The sequence below is a fragment of the Scyliorhinus torazame genome, chromosome 18 (assembly GCF_047496885.1).
Source record: "Scyliorhinus torazame isolate Kashiwa2021f chromosome 18, sScyTor2.1, whole genome shotgun sequence".
NCBI lineage: Eukaryota > Metazoa > Chordata > Chondrichthyes > Carcharhiniformes > Scyliorhinidae > Scyliorhinus > Scyliorhinus torazame.
The window spans coordinates 133768709-133786070 of NC_092724.1; the positions used below are offsets into that span (position 1 = coordinate 133768709).

The window sequence follows — 17362 nt, forward strand, 5'->3', positions numbered from 1 at the left end:
AAGCACCTTTGTCACCCCCATCCAAAACCCCTGTAGTGCCGGGCATGACCAAAACATATGGGTATGATTCGCTGGGCTTCTCGAGCACCTCGCACACCTATCCTCCACCCCAAAAAATTTACTGAGCCGTGCTCCAGTCATATGCGCCCTGTGTAATACCTTAAACTGAATCAGGCTTAGCCTGGCACACGAGGACGACGAGTTTACCCTGCTTAGGGCATCTGCCCACAGCCCCTCCTCGATCTCCTCCCCCAGCTCTTCTTCCCATTTCCCTTTTAGTTCATCTACCATAGTCTCCCCTTCGTCCCTCATTTCCCTATATATATCTGACACCTTACCATCCCCCACCCATGTCTTTGAGATCACTCTGTCCTGCACCTCTTCTGTCGGGAGCTGCGGGAATTCCCTCACCTGTTGCCTCGCAAAAGCCCTCAGTTGCATATACCTGAATGCATTCCCTTGGGGCAACCCATATTTCTCGGTCAGCGCTCCCAGACTCGCGAACTTCCCATCCACAAACAGATCTTTCAGTTGCGTTATTCCTGCTCTTTGCCACATTCCATATCCCCCATCCATTCCCCCCGGGGCAAACCTATGGTTGTTTCTTATCGGGGACCCCCCCAAGGCTCCAGTCTTTCCCCTATGCCGTCTCCACTGTCCCCAAATCTTCAGTGTAGCCACCACCACCGGGCTTGTGGTGTAGTTCCTCGGTGAGAACGGCAATGGGGCTGTCACCATAGCCTGCAGGCTAGTCCCCCTACAGGACGCCCTCTCTAATCTCTTCCACGCCGCTCCCTCCTCCTCTCCCATCCACTTACTCACCATTGAAATATTAGCGGCCCAATAATACTCACTTAGGCTCAGTAGTGCCAGCCCCCCCCCCCTATCCCTGCTACGCTGTAAGAATCCCTTCCTCACTCTCGGGGTCTTCCCGGCCCACAAAACCCATGATGCTCTTTTCAATCCTTTTTTAAAAAAAAAAAAAGCCTTCGTGATCACCACCGGGAGGCACTGAAACACAAAGAGGAATCTCGGGAGGACCACCATCTTAACCGCCTGCACCCTCCCTGCCATTGACAGGGATACCATATCCCATCTCTTGAAATCCTCCTCCATTTGTTCCACCAACCGCGTTAAATTTAACCTATGCAATGTGCCCCAATTCTTGGCTATCTGGATCCCCAGGTAACGAAAGTCCCTTGTTACCTTCCTCAACGGTAGGTCCTCTATTTCTCTACTCTGCTCCCCTGGATGCACCACAAACAACTCACTTTTTCCCATGTTCAATTTATACCCTGAAAAATCCTCAAACTCCCCAAGTATCCACATTATTTCTGGCATCCCCTCCGCCGGGTCTGCCACGTATAGTAGCAAATCGTCCGCATACAAAGATACCCGGTGCTCTTCTCCTCCTCTAAGTACTCCCCTCCACTTCTTGGAACCCCTCAACGCTATCGCCAGGGGCTCAATCGCCAGTGCAAACAATAATGGGGACAGAGGGCATCCCTGCCTTGTCCCTCTATGGAGCCGAAAATATGCAGATCCCCGTCCATTCGTGACCACGCTCGCCATCGGGGCCCTATACAACAGCTGCACCCATCTAACATACCCCTCTCCAAAACCAAATCTCCTCAACACCTCCCACAAATAATCCCACTCCACTCTATCAAATGCTTTCTCGGCATCCATCGCCACTACTATCTCCGTTTCCCCCTCTGGTGGGGCCATCATCATTACCCCTAACAGCCTCCGTATATTCGTGTTCAGCTGTCTCCCCTTCACAAACCCAGTTTGGTCCTCGTGGACCACCCCCGGGACACATTCCTCTATTCTCATTGCCATTACCTTGGCCAGAATCTTGGCATCTACATTTAGGAGGGAAATAGGTCTATATGACCCGCATTGTAGCGGGTCCTTTTCCTTCTTTAAGAGAAGCGATATCGTTGCTTCAGACATAGTCGGGGGCAGTTGTCCCCTTTCCTTTGCCTCATTAAAGGTCCTCGTCAATACCGGGGCGAGCAAGTCCACATATTTTCTATAGAATTCGACTGGGAATCCATCCGGTCCCGGGGCCTTTCCCGCCTGCATGCTCCTAATTCCTTTCACCACTTCTTCTACCTCGATCTGTGCTCCCAGTCCCACCCTTTCCTGCTCTTCCACCTTGGGAAATTCCAACCGATCCAAGAAGCCCATCATTCTCTCCCTCCCATCCGGGGGTTGAGCTTCATATAATTTTTTATGAAATGTCTTGAACACTCCATTCACTCTCTCCGCTCCCCACTCCATCTCTCCTTCCTCATCCCTCACTCCCCCTATTTCCCTCGCTGCTCCCCTTTTCCTCAATTGGTGTGCCAGCAACCTGCTCGCCTTCTCCCCATATTCGTACTGTACACCCTGTGCCTTCCTCCATTGTGCCTCTGCAGTGCCCGTAGTCAGCAAGTCAAATTCTACATGTAGTCTTTGCCTTTCCCTGTACAGTCCCTCCTCAGGTGCTTCCGCATATTGTCTGTCCACCCTCAAAAGTTCTTGCAGCAACCGCTCCCGTTCCTTACACTCCTGCTTCCCTTTATGTGCCCTTATTGATATCAGCTCTCCTCTAACCACCGCCTTCAACGCCTCCCAGACCACTCCCACCTGGACCTCCCCATTATCATTGAGTTCCAAGTACTTTTCAATGCACCACCTCACCCTTAGACACACCCCCTCATCTGCCATTAGTCCCATGTCCATTCTCCAGGGTGGGCGCCCTCCTGTTTCCGCCCCTATCTCCAAGTCTACCCAGTGTGGAGCGTGATCCGAAATGGCTATAGCCGTATACTCCGTTCCCCTCACCTTCGGGATCAACGCCCTTCCCAGCACAAAAAAGTCTATTCGCGAGTAGACTTTATGGACATAGGAGAAAAACGAGAACTTCGTTGGGCGGTCTTTAAGTGTCCGTTAACATCTTTTGTGTTGGCTCCTGCTGGCGCCGAGGAGTCTGGCTTGGCTTTGTTTACCTTAAATGTTTTGATTGTACCCGGGGATCGCTCATTACTATGTAGATGGCTGCTACATTACTATGCAGATGGCTGCTTGTATCGATGCTGTCTGGGTTTTTGCAGAGTCTAATACACAGTAACTTGCGCCTGCTAGTTTTTGGTTGTGTTGGCTGAATTTCCCTTCAGCTTTTGCTGTTCTCCATTTTAAGTCGGGAAGTGGCCAACTCAGGTGGCTACACTTCTCCAAGGAATTTTGGGGTAGGAAAACAAATGCTGACCCAGCTAGCGATGTCTCCATCCCGTGAAAGAATAAAAAAAGGCAAATGGCAGTAAAGGCACATCTTTTGTGCCTGGGTGTGTAAGGATGTCAATCTAAACGCTTCTACAATAAGAATGGCATATTTTCTTCAGGGGTCCAGGCCACCTGGACCTAGTGGTGAAGTCCACATTGTTCATCTCGAGGCTAGAGATTGTAGAGCTCTGAGATGCAGAGGGATCTGGGTACTACAATTGATCTTAGTCAAAAGGCCGAGAAGCAATGGATCTGGGTGTCTGAGTGCATGAATCATCAAAAGGTTAGTATGCAGGTGCAGCAAGTAATTACCAACGGTAATACAATGTTATTGAATATTGCATGGGGATTTGAATATTCGAGTAGGGAGGTTTTGCTTCAGTTATGCAGGGAATTAGAGAGACCACCTGGAGTGCTATGTGCGCTATTGGTCTCCTTATTTAAGGAAAGATGTAAATACATTAGAAGCAGTTCACAGATTTACTAGATGAACCTGGAATGTGTGGATTGTCCATTTGAGGGAAGGGTGTACAGGCTAGGTTTGTATGCGCTGGAGTTTAGAAGAATAAGAGGTGGCTTGACAGGGTGGATGTGGGACGGATGTTCTTGTGAGAGAATCTGGAACTCTGGGTCACTTTCAAAATAAGGGGTCATCATTTAGGTCCGAGGAGAGGAAAATCTTTCTCTCTCTGAGGTTGTGAGACTTCTGAACTCTCATCCTCAAAATGTGGTTGAGACAGAATACTTGAATAACTTTTAAAGCAGAGATAGATTCTTGATATCATTTCCATAAAATCCCTACAGTGCAGAAGGAATTCATTTGGCCCATCGAATCTGCACCAACCCTGTGAAAGAGCTCCTGGACGAGGCCTTCTCCCCATCCCCGTCACCCCACCTAACCTGCACACCCATGGACATTAAGGGGCAATTTTAGCGTCGCCAATCCACCTAACCTGCTCATCTTTGGACTGTGGGAGGAAACCCGAGCCGGAGGAAACTCATGCACACACGGGGAGAACGTGCAAACTCCACACAGTCAGTCACCCAAGGCCAGAATTGAACCCGGGTCCCTGTAGCTGTGGGGCGGCAGTGCTAACCACTGTGCCACCATGCCCTTTGCTTATCAGGGATAGGCAAGAATGTGGAGCTGAGGTTAAAATCAGATCCGCCATGATCTTATTGAATGACAGAGCAGGCTTGAAGGGCCGAGAGGCTTACTCCTAATTCATATGTATATTCGCATGTTAGTGTGTTAGACTGAGCCTAATTCCCACCCTGAATTGAAACTGACCCTGCATCAAGCAGCTAGCCAAGGCACCCTAGCGCATGCCAAGGCACCCTAGCGCATGCCAAGTCAGAGAAGAACACTGACCTTAACTGACTCAGACCACCAAGCCCTCATGAAAGAAATTAAAGTTGGCATACACAGATTCCTGGGTGTGCGTGCCAGCTAGCAATATCACTTATGCCACCCAAAAGGATCTCGCTCATCCTCAGGATGGCACAACTGTGACAGAGTTTCAACTCTCACCAAGACAGGGTAGATAACAAACTGAATACATAATTGGACACCTCCGCAGTTTGCACTTTTCAAAGCAGCTCCCTTAATAATAGCAATTACCTACATGCACAACCTTGATGCACCTTCCTCCACTTCAGCAAGCTGACACATCCACATGTCTCTCTTCAGTTTCCCATGCACAAACTTCTCAACTGCTATCCCTCCCCTCACTTGTCATAACTTTTTGTAGGAGAAGTGGGTCTAGCTGAGTTGTTCTTGCAGAGAACCAACACAAATAAGATGGGCTGAATGGCCACCTGTCTTGTAACCATTCTATGAGAAGATATCAGGAGAAGCGAGCCACTAAAGAAGGCATGCCTTTAAATCCCTCAGTCCCAATGAAGCAAAGTCACTTAACTCTGATTTTTCGTGAGAGATGACAAAGTTTGTGGCATATTGCCAGCACCAAATTAGTGCCTGAGCACTTAAATTATTACCCTAGCATTCCTGTAAAGCAGCACATGAACATAACTTTCCATCTTCTTCTGTATCTTAACTCCAAGGAAGTAATGTTCACTTATTCTTAGTTTCTTATCATCCTTTGCTGCAGATCGATTACAGCAACAAAGGGGTAGAGGATCATAAATGGGAGGTCGGTGATGATAAGAACAAACAGAAATAAAATCTCTTCCTTGTTGATTATGTGATGATAATGACCAGGTTACACTGAAGACCCTGAAGCATGATCCTATGGTTCTCTACCTTAATCCTTGCACTGCCACAATTCGGTAATCCCTTATTCACCTCCGACAACAGCTCAGATAATGGGAGACAGCGATGAGCTGATTTAAACTTCCCTGTCCGGTAAGTCGAGGGATTTGTTCTGCACTCCCAACTAGTTTTCCCCTCCCACACCGCATTTCTTTGTGTCTGAATTCGGGTAAGGCTGCCTGCCCTACACAATGTCATTTAGGCACACATGTTTAACCAGAGGCCTGACAAAGGCCTACACCATCTGCAACCCACCAGGAGAAGGTTGTGTTAGCAGGTGACTTTGGCTTTTAATCTGAAACAGGCCTGCAGGAGTTCTGCTAGTGTGGCACTGTGTGATTCACAGAGCACAAGGGAGCCAAAGAAGTGAGAAATGACTGAGGATGTGTGATCTTTCTAAAGAATTTGATACCCTGACCTCAGGCGGGGAGGGGGGGGGAGAAGAATATTCAAGGAACATTGTGGCTACTTGTATGCTCTGAGATCAGTTTGAGAGTGAGCAGTAACTGGTAGGTGTGGTTCTCATCTGCAGCAACATCTTGAAAGCTTTGTCTTCATTGCAGGAACCAGCTAAGTGTTTGGCAGCTTCCCTGGGATGTGTAGCAGATCCTCAGCTAAGAAGCAACCAGAGACCTGTTGGCACCTTCACCTGCAAAGACAACAACTCTGGTGGCAATGGAGAATGGAGAGAGACCTGCATAATGGTTTCCAGACCGATATTATTGTTATGCATCGTGCTTTGTTTCAGCACTTTCAGAATCAGCCGTGGCTTAGATATCCCATTGATCATTGGTGCCACACTTTCACATCCCAATGGAATGGCAATGGTGAGGGTCCACCTGCATTATATTGTTGTCTATGACGAAAGCAACACATACCAGGCCTCCATCCTTCCCCTCAGATGACCGGTCTACTGAAACATGGCAAGTTCCAACAGCTTCTGAGGAGCAAGTTCCAAAGGCACAGCCAACAGTTGCTCCCTGCCAGGAACAATTTGCAACAGGAGGGTCCCTACTCCATTCTCTTTGTAGAGTATGAACAGGTAATCACCTCCTGACTCTCCGGTTGCACTCAAGTACTAGACAAGGTGAAAGAAATGCATGTGTAACACCAGAGGGAGCACATGCTACGTAGGTTAACTTTTGTACACTCTGTAATTGTAGTAAAATGGGCAGTAACATTTTAATTTGTTAATAATGGAGGTTGGAGTCATGCAAGAAAGGGTCCACTTACTTGCTGCACTTATGGGGAGGCAGTGGCACAGTGGTATTATCGCTGGACCAGAGACCCAGAGTCATGCTCTGGGGACCCGGGTTCGATTACCGCCATGGCAGATAGTGAAATTTGAATTCAATAAAAATCTGGAATTTAGGTGACCATGAAGCCATTGTCGACCGACATAAAAACCCATCTGTTTTATAGGGAAGGAAATCTGTCATGCTTACCTGGTCTGGCCTACATGTGACTCCAAATCCACAGCAATGTGGTTGACTCTTAAGTGCCCTCAGGGGTGAGCAATAAAGGCTGGCGCAGCCAGCGACTCCCACATCCCATGAACAAATATAAAAAAACTCACTATTATTGGCACACTGCTGTAGGGGAAAAGAGGCTGATGTGTTGGCATTAGTACAAAAGCAAAACATGCTAACACATCTGATGAAAGGTCATTGATCTGAAACAGGAACTAAGTTTCTGTCTTCACAGAGGATGTCTGAACTGCTGAGTATTTACAGCATTTTCTGACTTTTATTTCAGATTTTCGACACTCAACAGTTTTGTGCTTTTCTGGTATTTCATGCTCATGTGAATAAATGAATTTTGTGTTTACTATGACGGAAAGGTGGTAAGTAAGGAATATTTAAGGGAGAACATGAGCTATCTAAGGTGTAAGGAAGAGTTGGAGTTTTTAGGAGGCTTTTGAAGATAGGGACGGTTGAAATAATGTGAAATGGCTTTGAATGCCTCCTTACAAAAGCAAAATGCTGCAGGTGTTGGAAATATTCAGCAAATCAGGCAACATCTGTGGATAAAGTAACAGTTCATGTTGCAGTTCAATGATTCCTTCTTTGGCTATACCAATTTTTCCCTGTATACATTCTTGTGAACTCCTTGGGATGTTTTCTCATGTTCAAGGTGCTATGGAAATGGAAGTTTCCATTGTTGTGTTCTCATTGCAGTCTCTGAATTGTGTTCAACCAGTTGTACCGTACTAATGTGAAGATGGATTCAATCTAAACTATACTTGAATTGAAATGCATTTATTTTCACTGTTGTCTATGAATTGAGGAGTTTAGGCATGCAGTTTTTTGCATTTGTTCATTTGCGGGATGTGGGCATCACTGGCTAAGCCAGCATTTATTGTGTGAAATCATGTGGAAAGTGTCATTTGAGACTAATCTGCGGTGAATTTATTTTCATCTGCCTCTGACTCGATATTGCCATAAAAATCCATTTTTACCACGTTTGATTTAGAACACAAATCATATGATCTCCACTAGCACCTGGAAGTGTACTTTCAGCCTCGGGCCTGTTTCAGCCTCCTATTGAATGGGGTATTGATTATGTTAACAGTGCATGGGCCCAGGTAAGGCATGCAAATAGTTGGTTCCTTTATAATTGAAAATGAATGCAGACCCATTGTACCCACCGTACCATTTAACAGAAATCCCAAAGCAGGGTCCTTTAACAGTAAAACTGCTGCTGTTCTGATGAAGGGTCATCATTGACCTGAAACGTTGAGCCCGATTCTCCCAGAAAATTTCCTGTTAATTTGTGGCGTGTTTTTCAGGGAATTTCCCACTGGCTCTGCCGGCGAGTTCCCCACAGCTATTCAATAACACGTAGTCGCTTTTTGGGGCCCTGGGGAGTTTCTCACCGGTTTAGCCCACATTTAGAATTTCTTTTAGCACTGGGGAGCTGAACTCTGAGATTGAGCCGCCATTTTGAAAGGCGCCCTGGTCTCTTAAGTGAGCTTGTGGGTCCCCTACCCATGGGCAATGCCCCCCCCACACACACACACACACACACACACACACACACACACACACACACACTACCTGGACACCCCGCTATGGGGTCTCTGGAGGTCCTGCTCTTAGGGGTCATTGGGGGTCCCACCTCTTCAGACCCCCCCCCCCCCCCCCCCCCCAAGCCCCCTTGCAGCACTCCCAAGTCTTATTGAATTCTTTGACGAGGTGACCAAGCATGTGGATGTAGTGTAAAATGATATAGTGTAGATTTATTTGTTCTTAAGGGCAGCACGGTAGCATTATGGATAGCACAATTTCTTCACAGCTCCAGGGTCCCAGGTTCGATTCCGGCTTGGGTCACTGTCCTCCCCGTGTCTGCGTGGGTTTCCTCCGGATGCTCCGGTTTCCTCCCACAGTCCAAAGATGTGCAGGTTAGGTGGATTGGCCATGATAAATTGCCCTTAGTGTCCAAAATTGCCCTTAGTGTTGGGTGGAGGTGTTGACTATGGGTAGGGTGCTCTTTCCAAGAGCCGGTGCAGACTCAATGGGCCGAATGGCCTCCTTCTGCACTGTAAATTCAATGATAATCTATGATTAATCTAGGACAAAGGTTCGGCACAACATCGTGGGCCGAAGGGCCTGTTCTGTGCTGTATTTTTCTATGTTCCATGTCCCTCCCTTCTGGAACCCCCACCCATCATCCAGGGTGGTGGTGCCAGCTGGGCAGTACCACAGTTCCAGGGGGAGGGCCAGGGGCCACCCTGCACTTATCCTGACCACCCAGGGGTCTCTGGCCTGGGGGTTTGCTGGTCCACATTTGTGTGGACCAGCACTGAGCAGCGCCCGGCTGCAGCCTCCCTGGGGAGACCAAAGAATCGAAGGAGGCTGGTGGATCCCGTGCAGGTAGGTGTAAGTAGGTTTACGACCTGCTGCGAGCGTCATTTGGGGCGGAGTTCCGACTCCACGTCTCGTGGGATTCAGGATAATCTTGCGAGGTGCAGAGGCTGGCGGGAATCCTCTCCCGGCATTCTCTGGCAGCGTTTCGCTCTCCCTTAAGCACAACGCACCCAGAGAATTGCGCCCATTGACTCTGTTTCTCATCTGAGATGCATCCTCGCCTACTGAGCATTTCCAGCATTTGCAGTATTTTGCTTTTGTGTTTGTACCAGTCTTGCATATATATTCCACTGAAGCATCTTGGGATATTACTATGTTTAAACACACTATCTATATGCAAGTTTTTGGTTGTACTTATTTTTGACAATGTCCTCCCACTGTTTTGAATATTTCATAGCTTTAAGGCTCTAGGTCAACTTTGTCACCATTTCAGGATTAATTGATTGGTCAAGTTTAGGGGGGAAATGGATAAAATACCACAGCTGGCTCTTATTTATGGAACTGAAGTAGAAAGCAACTGAATTCTGTCTGGGTAAGATGGTACTTAGTGAATTGAAGTCATTGACACCTTTCAAATGATATCCATGGTTAGAAAGGAAGCTGATTCTTTCGAAGATTAAGTTCAAGCAAGCTGAGCTGCCATTCTCAATGCATTTATGGTACTAAAATGAAAAATCAAATTGCCTCTGTAATGTAGAACATTTTGAAAAATACTGGGCTGGATTCTTCGTCCCGCTGCGCCAGATTTCCGGTTCAGCATGCCGGCGGGAAGCTCCATTTTGCCAGCTGGTCAATGGAGTTTCCCATTGTGGGGCAGCCCCACGCTGTCAGGAAATACCCGGGCTACCGGCTAAACGGAGCATCCCTACGGCAGAGAATCCAGCCCACTGTTTTTGGTAATAATTCTAGATGGGTGATTTAATACCCAGTGAACAATGCATTCTTTCTGGTGATGAAGTGCGGTTGTAAGCGAAGGAAATTAACTGAAAATGTATTTATCTACTTGTAGAATTAATGTTATAGCTCCATTTCTATGTTATAACTTTATCAGGTCAGAGTGGAATCGTCTTGGGGAGTTGGGGATGTTTTCATTTTGCACTATGGTATTATCTCACCAATTATTCTGCAAGAAAATGACAAGAACTGGACTCTACACCATAATTGTGCAGAAGTTAGTTGGCTTACAAACATTGTCTTTCTCTCGAAGTGTAGTCTGAACTAACTATTACAACACTGATATATGATGAGATGGACATTTTGTCAGTTTGTTGATTTGCAGTTTTAATTTATCCAAGTTGTTTGATTTTAAGCTGAATTTGATTTTATTTAGATTCATTGTCACGTGTACCGAGGTACAGTGGAAAGTATTGTTCTGCGTACAGTCGAGGCAGATCATTCCGTACATGAAAAACATAGGACATACGATTAATACGCAATGTAAATACATAGACATAGACATCGGGTGAAGCATACAGAGTAAAGTGCGACATAAGAACATAAGAACTTGGAACAGGAATAGGCCATCTGGCCCCTCGAGCCTGCTCCGCCATTTAATGAGATCATGGCTGATCTTTGTGGACTCAGCACCACTCTCCGGCCCGTACACCATATCCCCGAATCTCTTTATTCTTTAGAAAGGTATCTATCTTTTTCTTAAAAATGTTTAAAGAAGGAGCCTCAACTGCTTCACTGGGCAAGTAATTCCAGAGATTCACAACCCTTTGGGTGAAGAAGTTCCTCCTACACTCCTTAATCTACTTCCCCTTATTTTGAGGCTATGCCCCCTAGTTCTGCTTTCCCCGACCAGTGGAAACAACCTGCCCGCATCTATCCTATCTATTCCCTTTATAATTTTATATGTTTCAATAAGATCCCCCCGCATCCTTCTAAACTCCAATGAGTACAGTCCCAGCCTACTCAACCTCTCGTCATAATCTAATCCCCTCAACTCTGGGATCAACCTAGTGAATCTCCTCTGCACTCCCTCCAGTGCCAATATGCCCTTTCTCGGGTAAGGAGACCAAAACTGAATACAATACTCCAGATGCGGCCTCACCAACACCCTATACAATTGCAGCATAACCTCCCTAGTCTTGAACTCCATCCCTCTAGCAATGAAAGACAAAACTCGATTAGCCTTCTTAATCACCTGTTGCACCTGCACACCAACTTTTTGCGACTTGTGCACCAGCACACCCAGGTCCCTCTGCACAGCAGCATGTTTTAACATCTTACCGTTTAAATAATAATCCATTCTGCTGTTATTCCTCCCAAAATGGATAGCCTCACACTTGGCAACATTGAATTCCATCTGCCAGACCCTAGCCCATTCACCTAACCTATCCAAATCCTTCTGCAGACTTCCGGTATCCTCTGCACTTTTTGCTTTACCACTCATCTTAGTGTCGTCTGCAAACTTTGACACATTGCACTTGGTCCCCAACTCCAAATCGTCTATGTAAATTGTGAACAACTGCGGGCCCAACACTGATCCTTGAGGGACCCCACTAGTTACAGGTTGCCAACCAGAGAAACACCCATTTATCCCCACTCTCTGCTTTCTGTTAGTTAACCAATCCTCTACCCATGCTACCACTTTACCCTCAATGCCATGCATCTTTAGTTTATGCAGCAACCTTTTGTGTGGCACCTTGTCAAAAGCTTTCTGGAAATCCAGATATACCACATCCATTGGCTCCCCGTCAGGAAAGAAGATAAGTAGAGAGGTCAGTTCAGTCCATAAGAGGGTCATTCAGGAGTCTGGTAACAGTGGGAAGAAGCTGTTTTTGAATCTGTCAGTGCGTGTTCTCAGACTTTTGTATCTTCTGCCCGATGGAAGAAATTGGAAGGGAAAATATCTCAGGTGAGAGGGGTCTTTGATTATGCTGCCTGCTTTCCCAAGGCAGTGGGATGTGTAGACCGAGTCAATGGATGGGAGGGAGGTTCATGTGATGGACTGGGCTGTATTCACGACTCTCTGTAGTTTCTTACTGTCTTGGGCCGAACAGTTGCCATACCAGGCTGTGATGTAGCCAGATATGATGCTTTCTATGGTGCTTCTGTAAATATTTGTAATAGTCAATGTGGACATGCCGAATTTCCTTCTTTTCCTGAGGAAGTATAGGCACTGTTGTGCTTTCTTGGTCATAGCGTCGACATGGGTGGACCAGGACAGGTTGTTGGTGAGGTGTACACTCAGGAATTTGAAGCCGTCAACCAACTCCACCTCGGTACCATTGATACAGACAGGGGTGTGTACGACACTTCTCTTCCTGAAGTTGATGACCAGCTCACAATGAAGTGAACTTGAGACCATTATTAAAATTAGAAATGCAGCTTGTGTATTAGAAGTTGAGCCTTACTTTACAAAATGCGCAAAGGGAAGGTCATTCCACTAAATACTGGACTCTTCACAGCTTGTTCGTTTTCTGCTCTTATCATCCTGTAAAACTCTCCAGTTGAATTAGTGATGTGCTTTTTAAAATAGAACCTTTTTGTGTACTGTCTATACTTTCTGTTCAGTTTGCTAGTTACCCAATCTTAATTATACTGAATTGTGATGTCTGGTTTTCACAGGTTACAGGTGTACCATGAATTGAGGGAGGAATTAGCAAAGGTGAAGACTCTGCAGGCTATTGTACAGGTCAACAAAGAGCTTAAACGCAAGTGTCAGGTATGCCGGAACATGACAAACCTAAGTGGAGCTGTGAATTTCTAAATTTCACCAATTTAAAAAAAATATATATTTTAAGATGTCTATTGTACTAAAGCATTGAAAGCTCGTCCAAGGGGAAATATATATATTCTGCCTAACAGATTGTGTGGTAATTTAAAGTGACAGTGTTCCTGATTGATTATTTTTGCCTAGTGCATGGAGACATTTTCCTATTTGTAAGTGGAAGTAAACTTCACTCAAATAAGAGGAGAATTTTAAACTAAAGTAATCTAACACGAAGAGGATAGTTTTGATTTACTTAGTAAGCAAGGACTTGCAATATTTGTGCTCGTGTTCTCATATTGCACTCGTATGGCAGGTAAATATTATAATTTATAGCTGTTTGCTGATTTCTCTAGGCTGATATATCTAATTGGAAGGAAGAAGAGGCTAGAGAAAACCACTTGCCTCTCCCTCACTGGATTTGTCAGCCGTATGTCCGACCAGGGTAAGGAAGAGATGTTTTACCATGTATTAGAGTGTTGCATAAATAGAACATTACTGCATCCAGTCAGTAATCACCCATCAACACAGGCAGGATGAGAGCTACACAGCCAGGCGCATTTGTAACCTGAGTTAAGAAGACATTCACCTTGGCTTTTGGCAAATGGTACATTTGTGACATGATGTCATTGAAAAAGGGACTGATATTTAAAGCTGCAATGGTGTAGGCCCATTTGGATTGCATTGGGTGGGTGGTGGTGAGAGCAGGGAGAGTGAGAATAATTTGAACATATGATGATGGTGTAAAATGGGCAATGTTGCATTGACTATTTGTTATACATCTTGCCAGCATCCCTTTCCATTGAGATCATTAAAAGAGTCAGGTGACTGATGAGAAGACTCCGGAACTGATAATGCCCATTTTATGCTATCAACAAAAGCTAAAATTATCTTCATTGTATCCACTGACAGCTCTTAATTGACAGATAATTAATAGAATTAGCAAATACATATTAATTAATTGAAAGAGGTGGCTGAGAATTTGATATCTGTTTGACTGCCTCAGCAACAGTTGAGCATTGAAATTTCTTGACACTGACATTGTGGGGGAGTTGACAGGGAAGGTACAAAATATTGGAAAAGTACTTAAGGAATCTTTAATTGCCGAGCTCAGTGAGAGACTTGAAACATCAAACATCATTTGGCTTGAACTCGCCTCCCATGACAAGGTTCAATTTTACAGTGATTAAAAGGTCTTTTGGAGCAGAATCAGCACTCCAACTTTGGTAATAATTAAATTTAATCCAAATGATTTGCAGTGAAGGAGAACTGCTGTCTTCTTTGCTCGCCTTATTAAAATACTGTACAACAGTAAAGTAGATGATGCCAGCATTCTTTGATTTATGTTGCACAGTTGAAGGCAGTAGTGCAGTTGATGTGTTAAAAGAGTGAAGTGAGCCATTTAATTATCAAATAAGCAAAACTGCTGTAGCAGGAAGAAATGTGCACAACAACGCCTACATTATATTCTCTTAACCTCCTTGTCTGTCCTATCCGAGCACAGTTACTATTAATGTGGCTTTGGACGTGGCACTTGCCTATAATATACAGAGCCTAGATCTACTTCCGTTATTGGTAGAAAGTGTCAATTTACAGATGAGGCTCAGTTTGCACTGCCTTCTGGTAGTAAACTCTTACACATGGATAAAACACCAAATGCAGATGTCTGTCATGTATTATGCTGTAAGGCCTGCTGCATAAGTTGACCTGGCATAAGATATCCCCATTTTTCCAGTGTCAAAATTCATGTTTAGATCTATACTCAGTGTACAGGGCGACTCCCTTTTCTGCTAAGAAATGCTATGCTCGCATTAGGAGTCTGCCTCAATTTATCTCACCAAATGCATGTCCTATCACCGTAGTAGTTGCATCAGTGTTTAAGGCATGCCCACACAGAGCTGACCTCTCTTTGCGAATGACAAATAGATCCTCTGGCAAAAAGAACGAAGTCTGAAGCTGTTTTCAAACAAAAAGTTGTAACTTTTGCTGACTCATCTGATAACTGCTGAAGAGAGGGAATTTAGTAATAGTGAAAAACTAGTAGGAGAATGGAAGAAGGGAATCCACCCTGAAGAAGATGCCCAAGACTAAATGTACCATGAGAACCGTGACCAGCCACTGACCAGTTTTGCATGGATTGCAATGTGTCCTCGAAAATCAGCAGAACAATTACATAATCACTGCGCAACGTGTATATATGCACGGAGGTGGGTCCAATCAAATCTGAGTCCAGCAAGGTTTTCAGAGCAACAGCTGGCTGGTGTGGCCACTTTATGAAACAAAACCGTCTAGTGTAATGGCAGAAGATTGCTCCAAAATGTCAAAATTACCAGTCTAAAATGATTCCTCATCAGATGGCAAAAACATAAGTATCCATTATGTCAGAGGATGAAATGCTTCTGAATTTCGATATACCCAACAACCAAAGAATGGAAAGGTTTGAAAACCATTCTAGTCAAAACCTCAGGGCACAAGAAGGCAAGGCTTACACTGGTACTAACCTACAGGGCCAGCGAAGCAAAATTAAATGCTAATTTTCAAACATCATAACTGTGCTGCAAAGCAGGTTTCTTGCAGGAGATTCTGTGCGTGTCCGTGCAATGGTTGGATGGATGAGGATGGAGTATAGTTGTGGATTGATGATGTGTGGAATAGATGTCTCGGTGGCCTACGCAAAAATTGCCGCTTATTAGTGTGGGACATGTTGAGACCTCATACCGCTGATGAGATCAAGAGGCCCCTATGAAGAAATAACACACATTACAGGTATTCAAGGGGATCTAATGTCCATATTTCAATCTTTGGATGTTTGCCTCAACAAGCCATTCACGCCAAATTAAGTAGATAGATGGTTGATGGAGAAAAACCTTCACAAAGAGTGGAAGAATGCATGCTTGATGTTTTGTATGGTTCCATGATAAAATCGTGAAATGGTATTATTGCTTTAAAGCGTCATCCGATCATTCAAAAAAAGGAAAGTATCCAATTCAATGGATGGAGAGGAAGGTGATCTGTTGTGGCAGGATGATTCCGAAAGGGAAAGGACCAAATCTGATCCAGATTGGAATCCTTACAATGATGTCATAGCCAATTTGATGAACACTTTGGGTGGATGCAGAAAACAATGAATTTGGTGCTTTTTTTTTTTAAATAATATTTTATTGAAAAATTTTTGGTCAACCAACACAGTACATTGTGCATCCTTTACACAACATTGTAACAATACAGATAATAATGACCTTTTTTATTTAAACAAAAACAACAACAAATAAATAAATATTAAATAACAAAAAATAAAAACTAGCCCTAATTGGCAACTGCCTTGTCTCAGGCCACCCCCCCCCAATCCCTCCTCTCCCCCCCCCCCCATCCATCCCTCTTTCCCCCCCCCCATCCCTCCCCCCCCCCATCCCTCCCCCCCCCCCATCCCTCTTTCCCCCCCCATCCCTCTTTCCCCCCCCATCCCTCTTTCCCCCCATCCCTCTTTCCCCCCATCCCTCTTTCCCTCCCATCCCTCTTTCCCCCCCATCCCTCTTTCCCCCCCCATCCCTCTTTCCCCCCCCATCCCTCTTTCCCCCCCCATCCCTCTTTCCCCCCCATCCCTCTTTCCCCCCCCATCCCTCTTTTCCCCCCCCATCCCTCTTCCCCCCCCCATCCCTCTTTCTCCCCCCCCCCATCCCTCTTTCTCCCCCCCCCCATCCCTCTTTCTCCCCCCCCCCATCCCTCTTTCTCCCCCCCCCCATCCCTCTTTCTCCCCCCCCCATCCCTCTTTCTCCCCCCCCCATCCCTCCCCCCCATCCCTCCCCCTCCCCCCCATCCCTCCCCCTCCCCCCCATCCCTCTCCCCCCCCCATCCCTCTCCCCCCCCCATCCCTCTCCCCCCCCATCCCTCTCCCCCCCCATCCCTCTCCCCCCCCCCATCCCTCTCCCCCCCCCATCCCTCTCCCCCCCCCCCCATCCCTCTTTCCCCCCCCCCCCCCATCCCTCTTTTCCCCCCCCCCCCCCATCCCTCTCCCTCCCCCCCCATCCCTCTCCCTCCCCCCCCCCCCCATCCCTCCCCCTCCCCCCCCCCCATCCCTCCCCCCCTCCCTTCCCCCCCCCCATCCCTCTTCCCCCCCCCATCCCTCTTCCCCCCCCCCCCCATCCCTCTTTCCCCCCCCCCCATCCCTCTTTCCCCCCCCCCCCCATCCCTCTCCCCCCCCCATCCCAATCCCCCCCCCCCAATCCCCCCCCCAAT

At 46.3% G+C, this 17362-nt stretch overlaps 1 protein-coding gene across 3 annotated transcripts in view; it reads left to right on the top strand.

The window, feature by feature from the left end:
• The window catches only part of dus1l (dihydrouridine synthase 1-like (S. cerevisiae)), a 96833-nt gene that overhangs the window by 40735 nt on the left and 38736 nt on the right, over positions 1–17362 (top strand). For all 3 annotated transcript variants that reach the window (XM_072483412.1, XM_072483411.1, XM_072483410.1), the window contains exons 9-10: positions 12985–13081; positions 13483–13571. In XM_072483412.1, the coding sequence (XP_072339513.1) occupies positions 12985–13081; positions 13483–13571 (186 nt within the window). The remainder of the gene's footprint in view (positions 1–12984; positions 13082–13482; positions 13572–17362) is intronic.